This window comes from Simochromis diagramma, unplaced genomic scaffold (assembly GCF_900408965.1).
Source record: "Simochromis diagramma unplaced genomic scaffold, fSimDia1.1 OVJJ01000229.1, whole genome shotgun sequence".
Classification (NCBI taxonomy): domain Eukaryota; kingdom Metazoa; phylum Chordata; class Actinopteri; order Cichliformes; family Cichlidae; genus Simochromis; species Simochromis diagramma.
Window position 1 is genome coordinate 618,101 of NW_024386869.1, and position 12,133 is coordinate 630,233.

At 37.9% G+C, this 12,133-nt stretch overlaps 1 protein-coding gene across 1 annotated transcript; it reads left to right on the forward strand.

The window, feature by feature from the left end:
- Positions 1-4,677: 4,677 nt before the first annotated feature.
- LOC120733327 (macrophage mannose receptor 1-like) lies at positions 4,678-11,200 on the forward strand. The gene is made up of 6 exons (XM_040031426.1): positions 4,678-4,807; positions 8,309-8,625; positions 8,827-8,921; positions 9,010-9,144; positions 9,328-9,790; positions 10,594-11,200. Exons 2-6 carry the CDS (start codon positions 8,334-8,336, stop codon positions 10,659-10,661), a joined length of 1,053 nt encoding a protein of 350 aa, XP_039887360.1. The 5' UTR covers positions 4,678-4,807; positions 8,309-8,333; the 3' UTR covers positions 10,662-11,200.
- Positions 11,201-12,133: the final 933 nt, after the last annotated feature.

The window sequence follows — 12,133 nt, forward strand, 5'->3', positions numbered from 1 at the left end:
AGCCCCCCCACATTACCCAAATCGCTTAGAGTACACTTGGGGAGTGTGATTGTGTGTACAGTGTCTCTTTGTGTCTGTCTCCACGTTGGGTGAGTGTTGAGTAATTGCATATGAGAGCATGAGGGTGGGAATGGATGTTTGTATCTGTGTGTTGTTTATTATGTTTCTCTTTTTTTTTTCTTCTGCTTGTTTTCTCTGTTGTTTTTTGTTTTTTGCCCTTTATCCCCGTCCCTCTTCCCCGCTGTTTTTCTTTCCGTCTTTCTTTCTCCCCTTTCTTTTCCCCAGTCCCAAATCTGTCCCATATTGAAAAAAAAAGTATTGTTGCTAGTGAGGAACTGAGTCCACTCAGCTACAATTTTAAGTAAAAAACAAATTAGGTTACACTGAAATAAGAGTGATATAACAAAACTTTTTTTTCATGGTGTTTAATAGCATTTATTGTGAAAAGATGTATTATACTGTGAAAAAACAGATTTGTTAGAATTAAATCTTTTTTCTCCCCAAATTTCAAGCCAGTTCTACCTTGAACCAAATACTACAGAATATTTTCAGGTACCAAAAACAGATACATGGATTGTGAAAACCTGATATTGTGTTATTGATAGACTGCCATGTGTTGCCCAGCACATATTTTAATGACAAAACAAAAGTAACTTATGCGTTACCACTACTTCTCAGAAGTGCAAAAGATTGTTTTGACAAATTTTACCTGCCTGATCACACACCTTGGACACACATTTGGCAGGGGTAATTGTACTTTCATGTACAAAAAAAGTCTGTGCACCTGTTTTGGTAGGTGAAATTAGGATGTGTATGTTACTGCAATATTGAACTGGTGTGTGTTGTCACGACTGTGTCTGTCTTTTATACGCAGTGTGGTCAATCCTTAAAGGCTCCATCCGAAAAACGTCTAGCTTTAAGGGGAGAAAATTAATTTGTTTAAAAAAATGTGTGCTTACTTTTAGTAAATTCAATTTGTAGCAATAATTTAATGTGTTAGAACTTTATTAACAAGTGTCTGTTTCAATGCAGTTCACAGAATGTCCAAAAATAACAAAATGATGGCCCAAAATAGTATTTCTCTCTCAAAAAAATCTAACAATTCCATTTCCATAAAATTTATTCTGACCTCGCATCTGACTAGGCAGATAGATAACCATCATCCTATGTAGAAAAACCACACCGTTGTTCCTTTTTTGCAGATTTGTTTGATTGGATGCATGATGAAATAAATGAATGGATGAATGAATGGTAAAACTGTAATTAAAACACAAAATAAAACGTGAGAGCTGACATAAGCAAACATTCTTAGAATTAGAAGATGCTATGACCTGTTACTATGCAAACAGAAGCAGAACTATACAAGCTAACATTAGCAATTAGCTAGCGCTAATTAGCATCTAGGCTAGTATCAAATGAAGCACATCATTAGGAGAATTCACTTGCTCAAACTATCACAAGCAACTCACAGCAGTTAGTGCCAAACACACACTGGTAAAACACAACATTACTGCCAACTTACAGACTATGTTGGCTTAAGAGGCAGCATAGGTAGGCACAGGAGTAGCTAACTGCCCTTTTCCTGTTAGACACAAAGCAGCGTCAGGTAGGATGTCAAAATGAAATGAACAGTACCCCAGAAACAAATGAAGACTGCATGAACTTATATAACACCACATAATATGTGGGGCGACTCTTAAGGAGTCAGAACAAAACTCATATAAGTAAATTCTTCTTAAATAATAAATAATTTGAAGAACAATTCCTCATAAAGAGGCAAACAAGGTAGCAGGTAGCATTGAACTATTTTTTCCCCATTTTCACACAACTTTTTCAAATACAAGAAACCAGGCATGTCTGTTACTGCAATATATAAAAAAAAAAAACATAATAATACAACAAGATTATATTAAACGGCAGTATGATCAGCAGGTTGCTTAACCCTCTGGGGTCCAGGGTATAATTGGCCATTTTTGACTACTTTTGATTTTACCTCTATATTTCACCTTTAAAATATGTTTTTCTTGCCTTGTTTGGTATCATTATTTTCAGCACAACCTCAAATATCTGAAATTTGAGTTATTTTTTTCATTGTGGTATTATATTAGCACAGTTGATCTAAATTCAGACAAAAAATTCAAAATCCGAGTAGAAAAAAGTTATATTTTTTACTGTAAAACCCACAAACATGTTTAACGAATCATTTTCATAACTTGAAATGCAAATAGAAATTGTACATTTCTAAAAATTATGCACAAGTTTTGCAAACAACAAAGTTATATGGTACTATTTACCTAAAAAAGCAGCCAAGGCCTCAGACGTTTTTTATATAACCATTTAAATCTATTTACAGAACAATTAGGTGTGCTGCATCAAATAAGAAGGCACACAAATTATTTGTGCCAGTCCAAAAAAATGTAGTTTGTGTTCAGTATAAGACAGAGGAGAACAGCACAGGCTTAAACCCTGCAGGTCTGACAGCAGGAGGTGCATCAGTCCAGTTTTCCATGTGGGAACAGCGTTTACACTGGAATCTGCCTTTGCCGGCTTTTTTAGAGCAAATATGAAATTCAGCAGTATAACTGACACACAATACAAAACAATAACTACACAACACACTAACTATAGCCTCCAAACACGCTAAACGTCACTAATGTCTCATATATGAAAACTCGCTCTCTCTCTGTCTTTCGCTCGCCCGCTTTCCGTTGCAGGTGTTACTCCTAAAAACTTCCCCTTCTCCCTAAACAACCAAATGTCACATGTTGCCATATCATTTTTTTTGATTGGCTGACATGGTAAACTCTAACATCAATGGGGAAGGGGTGTGTTACGTTTCGGTGTTGTCAGTTTTTTGTTTTTTTGCGTGACTGTCATGTATTTCCTGCTTTACTTTGAAAGTCTGTGTTATCTTAGTGTGTTCAGTTTACGTTTCCTTGTCTCGTCAGGTCTAATTTGCCCCAGCTGTGTTTCCCTCCTGTGGTCCATTCCCTGATTGCTCCTTCTATGTATTTAAGCCTTGTGTTTCAGTATGTCATGGTTGCGATCTCCCCCTGTGTTGTAAATAAATAGTTTGTTGTAAATAGTTGTGAATGGGTTTGTCAATACTTTCGTTATGGGATATTTTCGTTTTGGGATTTTGGTGGAGAGCCTTCGTGGTTTTATTTTCCTTATTTCTGTTTTTCTACGTTGCACCCCGGTTGCCTAGGCCGGGGTGTAACATATGGGGGCTCGTCCGGGATTGCCTTTGCTGGGGGGTCCGGGGACCGCCCCAGCCTTTGTCGTCTGCTGGAGGGTCCGTGGGACCGCTCCAGCCTTCGTCGTCTGCTGGAGGGTCGGTGGGACCGCTCCAGCCTTCATCAGCTTCGTCTGCTTTCGCTTCAGCCGTCTGTCTTCGCTGGAGGGTCCGAGGACCGCTCCAGCCTCCATCAGCTTCATCCGCCTTCGCTGGGGGGAGGGTCCGTGGGACCGCCCCAGCCTTTGTTGTCGCTGGAGGGTCCGTGGGACCGCTCCAGCCTTCATCCGCCTTCGCTGGAGGGTCCGAGGGGCCGCTCCAGCCTTCGTCGTCTGCTGGAGGGTCCGTGGGACCGCTCCAGCCTTCATCGGCTTTGTCTGTCTGGATCAAACTTTTCACTTGGGGTTACATGTTTGATTTTCTGGTGGGGGGAAATGTTACGTTTCGGTGTTGTCAGTTTTTTGTTTTTTTGCGTGACTGTCATGTATTTCCTGCTTTACTTTGAAAGTCTGTGTTATCTTAGTGTGTTCAGTTTACGTTTCCTTGTCTCGTCAGGTCTAATTTGCCCCAGCTGTGTTTCCCTCCTGTGGTCCATTCCCTGATTGCTCCTTCTATGTATTTAAGCCTTGTGTTTCAGTATGTCATGGTCGCGATCTCTCCCCGTGTTGTAAATAAATAGTTTGTTGTAAATAGTTGTGAATGGGTTTGTCAATACTTTCGTTATGGGATATTTTCGTTTTGGGATTTTGGTGGAGAGCCTTCGTGGTTTTATTTTCCTTATTTCTGTTTTTCTACGTTGCACCCCGGTTGCCTAGGCCGGGGTGTAACAGGTGTTTTTTCTTCGCAGTGTTTGCTAGCGGTGTCTGTAGCAAACGCAGTTTTTACCGTTCTTCCCGCTGTAAACGCCACTGTTTTGTTCAGAAAAAAACATCGCGCTTTTTATCATAACTCTGGTTTTACGTGGCCCATCGACACAAAAAACTGGTATAAAGTTTAGATGTATAAAGTCCGCACTTTCGACCCAAGTTGAAATGGAGACTCTGACGTGCTGCATCTTGTAGCTGTGTCGTCTTAAATTGGTCATGTGATTTTGCGCGTCCAGCGACCCCAAAGGGTTAATTAGATTGAAGTGGGATAATAAAAATGTATGATGCATTTCTAAGATGTTTTATATTTACCTGCAAAAACTGTCTGTAACCCAGATTAACACAATACAAGGTTGTAACTAAAGTTACCTGTGACCTAAACAGACTGTATGGGAACTCAAGACTCAATGAGTCTCTGTGAATACCAAGAAGGAAGTGATGTAACACAAAACTCATCATGACTTAACATTCTGAGAAAAGAATAAATACACTCACAATGGCTCATTTTCTGATACACAATGAGTAAAAAAAGGAGTAAGATGAAGTGCTGCATGATGAAAAGGGCAATTAATGCATCATGTGAAATCGTGATCCAGTGCTTCTGTGGGAAATCATATCATGACAAAGCAGAATCTGCAGAATAAAGGGAGAAGACACAGCAGACACTTTCAGACCTGAATCAGCACTCCAGCTGACACTGAGCAGAGTGAGTACACTTTTTTTTCTTTTATGAAAATTAATATTAAAATTAAAATGCAAATGCTTATTGCATAAAAAAAAATCAACAAGTCAGATTTTTAAGTATCTGAAGACATTTGTAGTAATTCAAACAATAATTTTTGCAAACAAAAACTGAATTATAAATTATAAAAATCTCTCACAACTATGACAATTTTTTGAGAAAGAATCATCTCTCGTGGATGAAATGTGACTTTTCTTAATCTATTATTTATTTTTTGGAAACTGTATTGGGGAAAAAAGTAAAAAACCAAATGTGAAAATTAGATTATTTGTAAATTTTAATTTTTTGTATATTTAACTCAAGTTTTCTTAACTGGGTTATCATTTTCCAAAGCCACTGTTTTAAATAAGAATATTTTTCTTACAATGCTCCTACTTCCACTTGTTTTACCTAAGCCTAACCTTTCACTCTTTCTTTTGTCCCTTTTTAAAATTTCCTTCTTCACTTTTTCCTAAATCTAACTCTAAACTCTCTACTTGTTCTTCAGTCCTTGTTCCTTACATCCCTTTCCTCTGCTTTGATGCAAACATTGTCTTTCCTTATTTTTTTCTTTTACTTTATTCTCTTCTGCTTTCATTCCCTAAACCTTATCAAAACTCTCCCTCTGCCTTTGTTCCTTCTCCTTCATTTCACACTCCACCTCCATCCCTTTTCTCAATCTTGGCTTAGCTATTTGTTATTTTATGTTATTTTATTTTTTCGTAAAAACATCTTTTGCATGGCAAAGAGGAATTTAGAGGTTCTATTCATTTTACATATTTTTTAGATTATTCCAGTATAGATCAAGTTAAATATATTTTAGAACCTATTAATGAATATGGGATACTATATTTACATCTAAATAATTGAAATACTGTACAAAAAAACATTATGGAAAAATTACAAGTGAACTTTGGATAAAACGTGGTATTAGTTATTTTAAAAAGAAGAAGAATATTTAAAAAAATGGTGTGCTCACTCTGACACAGATTAAACATATAAATGCATTTATAACAGCTGACTAAAAACAAAATAAGAAACACATTTTTAATAAATTATTGTAAAAGTAGATTTTATCACATATTTCATATCAGCATTAGGGATGGGTACCGGTATCCGGTGCCATGATGGCACCGGTTCTGACATAAACGGTAGTAACCGAAAAGCAGCGCACATTTCGGTGCTTTATTTCGGTGCTTTTTTTTCCTGAGATGTCAAACACTTTGGATTCCAGCCAATTATTTTACCTTTGCAAGCGTAGTAGGCGGGCCCAGGTCCAGGTACATACGTTCTTTTAGAGCAGAGCTACAGATTAAAAACTCCCAAGGCGAAGCGGTCAAAAGTCTGGCTGTACTTCACAGCAAAAGATGCAAACTCAGCAGCCTGCAACAAGTGCTTTAAGGTGATACTGTGCAAAGGAGGTAACACCTCGAATCTGATGAAACACCTGGCGACGCATAGTGTTTTTTTAAAAGCCGAGAAATGCACCGTATTTGATAGCTTGCTGCGAGACCTCACACCGAGCACATCTACTGCGGGTGGGTTGCCTGTTATCGGACCGGAGTTAGCAACATCCCCCAAAAACCCGAAGAGTAGAGTCCTGGCCCCTAGCCCTGCCAGTGTAGCAGAAATGATGACGGATGATGACGGCAGCAGCAGCCGTTCTTCTCTGCGTGAGTAGCTTAATGTTGTTCGTGTGTAATTTACGTTGAGTAGGCTAACCACGTTATTACATTAATGCACGTAAGGTGAACTAGCAAACATCATCATAGCTACATGCAGCTGTCTTCTTGTTTGATGGCAGATACTCCCTTCACCCTGGCCAAAAAGGCTAAAATGACCAAAGAAAAAGTGGAAAACAGCTAAACATGAGAGGTTTTTGGACAAAGTTGGTGGGTTTTTTTGATTTTTTTTTTCCATTGTTTAGCGCTGCTTCCAGCCAAGAGTGATACCATAAATCCCCTATAGCTGCAGAAAAGGCTAACATTGTTATCTTTTTACAAAAAACAGCTAAACATGAGAGGTTTTTGGACAAAGTTTGTGTTCTTCATTCTTTAACCACCGGTTCGAGCACCGTTTAAGCACCGGCACCGTTTCAAAAGTACCGGTTTGGTACTGGTATCGGATAAAACCTAAATGATACCCATCCCTAATCAGCATGCAACCTCTCTCTCATCCACCATTCACACTGCTCCGTCTCAGTCTGCTTTCCTTTTTCAGACCTGAAACCTGTCTGATTGAGCTGCTCTACTCTGGATTTAACTCTTAATTTGCTCTGACTAGTTCTCCACACTTTGGACTCTGCTCAGTTCAGCTCTGGTTTCCCTGTTGCTCCACGCAGCCAAACCCGCCCAGTTCTCCAGGTCTCTCTGTCACAGCTCAGTATTCCATCCTTGAACCGTTAAGCTGTCAATAATTATTTATCTTTTATCTATCCACAGTCCATTTGACTAATTGGTAATAGTTAAATGTCTAATGTTAGTTTTTGCACTCATCGGGTAAACATTAATAATTAAAATATATCAGTGTCTGTGAAACAGGAACTTTCACCACTGAAATTCCTCTTAAAGCCGTGTTGTGTGAAATTCTGTGTCAGCTAAAGAAGGAAACCAAGATGGCAGTTTTGATATTAATATTGTTGCAAATAAGTATTTTACATGATATTAATTTTAGTATTGATTACTATCTGAATATCATTTTTTTGACAACAGTAAGATTAGAAAGTATTATACAATTTTGAATAAAATAAACAACAGAATTCATGCGAAACAAATAGATTACTTGTTCGTGACTGTTCTGTTTTTTGCCTATTTTATGTTTTTCGAGATCATGCTTAGCCCTCTAGTCACTTACTACAGTAAAGGGGGTGGGGGTGCACACAACTAGTCAGTTTTAACAGCTGTGAAATTAACATAAGAAACATTTTTCACCACCAAATTCAGTTCAGCGGGTGGGTCAATGTGCTGTTCAGTGGGCCATTCAGTGGGTTGTTCAGTAGGTCGTAAAAGTGGGTCTTTCATTTGGGGGGGGGGGGGGATTCCCATTCATTTCCTATGGCGGTCAATTTTGAGTGGGAACACCAGAACAAAGTTCATTAAAACACTCAAAATTCAACGAAAAAGGGGCTCATCACTTTCATATGTTCAAGTGTGTGTAGTGTGTAGGAAATCGTAGGGCCGTGAGGCAATCGGATGTAAAACACAATATTTACTTACTTATTTATTTATTAATATTTGTAATCGGTCAGATTTGACCCAAACACAACAGGAAGCTTGGTGATATAGTGCTAGAGTTAGGGTTTGGTTAACATCTGTTCCTTTTTAGAGAATTTTTGTAAGCCTGGAAACTTACAAAGTAAAATCTCTTAATAGAAAAAAAAAAAAGTAAAAATAGGCTTCACTTAAAATTCAACATATTCCAATATTCAGCACATGGTTAAAACAAAATCCACCTCAAGACTTTAACATTTTGATGTGTTATCTGAAGGTCAACTTCCTCCACCATCATCTTCATGATCACCATGAAGATGCTTGCTGTGTCACTTACACTCTGCACTGTCCTGGCGATAAGCCAAGCCATTCCGATCAAGCCCACCATGTCCTGGGATAAAGGCCGTTGTTACCATGAAACAATGAATTGCTCAAACCTCATTGGATCATTCTGCCCTAAGTGTGATGATGATGGAAACTTCCTTCCAAGGCAGTGCTCGGGGTCTACCGGGTACTGTTGGTGCGTTGACATCATGAGTGGAAAGAAGATACCGAATACAACAACACCACCTGATACCCCACCTGTTAACTGCAGTGAGTGGCTTTAGCAATGTATACCCACATTACACTAAGTCATTCAAAAGCAGAAACCTGTACAAGACAAGTAAAAACATGTGCAATATAATGAACAGATCTAGCACACAAAATGTTAAAACATAAGTATAACTGTGCTTTTTTAATTTTGTTGATTTGGACTTTGTTTTTTTTTTTTTTAAAAATTGTTTGTTTTTTAAGTGATAGGGGACTCAGACTGCCCAGACGGCTGGTCTCAATTTGGTGACCAGTGTTTCAACTATATCAGCACCCCAAAGACATGGACTGAAGCTCAGGTGAGCTCTCATAGAGATGATGAATACAACATACTATTCATTCAGTTGTTCATATGTATTGTAATGTATACAAAATGGCTCCCACCAGATTTTTTGTCAGTTCGATGGCGGCAACCTGGCATCCATTCACAGTTATGAGGAAAACCACTTTGTCCAGTCTTTGACCAGAGGGGACACCGACAACTTCCCAGAAACCTGGGCTGGTGCCACTAGCGCCGTCCATGTATGGATATTTTTTTTTAAAATCAGTGTTATAATCCATGCCTGTACACTTAGTCAGGGTTGAAATCTGACAACTTCAGTGGAAATTAAATAGTTGCAAACTTAAACACTACCAAAATCCCACCTAAGATATAACTATGCAAGTTCACTATCTGTATTTATGTATGTTTGTGTCTGTCCATAGCCTGGTTTTTGGATGTGGATTGATGGCTCCAAGTTTTACTATGAAGACTGGTGCGATGATGACGATCATTATGATACGAGTGAAGAAGACAGCCATGACAACACAAGTGAACAAGACAGCCATGGTAAATCCAGTAAGAAGCACAGTCATGACGATACAAGTGAGGAAGACAGCCATGGCAAATCCAGCAAGAAAGACAGCCATGATGATACAAGTGAACAAGACAGCCATGGTAAATCCAATAAGAAGCACAGCCATGGCAAATGCAGTAAGAAGGACAGTCATGACGATACAAGTGAGGAAGACAGCCATGATGATACAAGTGAACAAGACAGCCATGGCAAATCCAGCAAGAAGGACAGCCATGACGATACCAGTGAGCAGGACAGTGAAGATGACGATGATGACGACCATGACAACACCAAGAAGACAGCTAGCATCTGCATGAAGATGAATTGCCATTGTAATGCTATAAACACACATAAATACACAGACATGTACACATACCAACAAACTAATACGAATACAGATAAAGTTAGCCTGCTGTTATTCTTACTTATGTTATAAGTGGAGATAAAAATGTCAAGGTGGGTTTTACATTACTTTACAAACTACAGTTTACAAAAGAGTGTAACTAGATAAAGGTGTTCATTTAGTACACCTATATTGGGGGAAAACTAGCCAGTAAGTACACATGCATTGCTGGGACAGTTAGCACACATATATTATAAATAGACTAGTCAAAAAGCACATCTGTATTATAGTGACACGAGTTAGCACATCTGGTCAGTTAACATATCTACATCTCAAATACACTGATCACTTAGAACATATACACAGCAAGGACAATATATGGATTGGGTTTACCATTAATGTATTTTATTTACACACTTTTTGTACTTTATTATCCTAAAGGAAAATCAAAGCCATTCACATCCTTTGAGTAGGTCTAAGGTTGAAAAATACTCTGCATTAGCTGATTACTAATGTTTGCTAGGTGCCTGACAGTGAGCTAGAATCTTAAGCATGCTCTTAAGACCTTCATGTTTTCCCCACACCTCATCCAAAGCAAAGTTTTTAGAAACATTTAGAAAATAGCTCGGTCAGATTCACCTTTGCCAATGTATTTACATAAGAGCAGCCACATATTCAGTCACAAAGAATCTACAAAATGACCCTGACCGATAGTAGGATCAGCTAAAACACACAATTTATAATTCCAGTTTGAAATTCTTAAATTCACATGTGTTTTTCTTGTTTTTGCAGATAATCTGAAGTGGTGCACTGCAACCTGCAATGACGCCTTCCCATTTGTTTGTTCGAAAAGGATCTGAACTCAGACCAGATGATGAAAAAACCAAGAGTCTTGACTATACGCACTACACGTGACAGCCCCACAAAATTTGTTTCTTACTCTTTTTTGATTTGTTTTATGTTTTTAAACGTAATCAATAGGTATTAAAAACATCTTTAGGGGTAGTTTTTGTTGTTCAACCAGTTGTTTACTGAATTTGGTTCAGTTCTAGATATAAATCCAAATCATTTGTGCATGTGAACTTGGATCAAATTCTTCTAATAATCTATTTTTGTATAATCAAGCATGTTTCAATTACTCTAAGTATAAAAAACACAATAAAAACAAAGCAACACAAATGAATTGTATTTATTGTCACACAATAGAAATCTGGTCCAACTAAACCTAATGTCTTTGAAAACCTACATTGTAGGGACATACATTGATCAGAAAATCTGCACTCTGAGGACACTATTTGATTGACATTCCTACATCATACATACACTGATTACACCTATATTGTGTCAGAAAAAATCTTTTCATACAGTGATATGTTACCATATTTGTTTATTTGGTTAAGACACAAACCATTCAGTTAACACACTAACATCATGGAGATATCAATTAATTCCCAAGCCTACTGTGTGGGGATGCTGGTCTCACCCAGCAGCTACTATAAAACCACCTGTTTACAATAATAATAACTTTAAAATAACTTAGATTTCTATAGCACCTTTCAAGAAACCCAAGGATTCTTTGCACAAGAGTATCTAGTAGTTAAAAAGGCTCGAGGTTAAGTTTTGTTTTGTTGAAGAGGTGAGTTTTGAGAAGTTTCTTGAACAACTCCAGTGAGTCTTCCAAGAAAGGTATTGTGACTCTTATATGGGAGAGAGTTGCAGTGGGTGGGGGCTGCCACACTTTAGTACAAAGTAACAATGTACTAAAAACTAGGTTAAAGAACAAAGGTTTTTAATACATTATACTTACTTTGTCCAGCAGCACACATTTGTGCACGCAAGACTCTGTGTTGATTTTAGTGATTTCATAACATTGTACAATGTACCCTTTTGGACTTAAACAAATATCAGTTGTTTCAACATCCTAACATCCAATCAATGCATGACTCACTGCAACTTGTTCGGGAAAACCGTAAAACTGTTCTCACTGTACATTTTCTGCATTTTCCTAATGAAAACATCAAAAGTAAACAGGAACCAAGGAGAGCTGGGGACAGTTCCCAACACTAAACACTCTTCACACTGCAAAGAATACGTTATATAATTTCTCCTCTTTAATATTATGTTCTTGATATTAAAGGACAGTTAAGGCCAATACGTTTCTAACCAATCTGCCACTCCTGAAACTAAGAATTTCAAATGTTATTTTAAAGCAATGATGCTTTTGCTGCTATCATAACATTGTTCTGAAAAAGTTTCACTAGATAGAAACAGCTTTTTAAAAACACAAGTTACCACATTTTGTGGCATTCTGCCTTTCGGCCCCTTTGCCCTT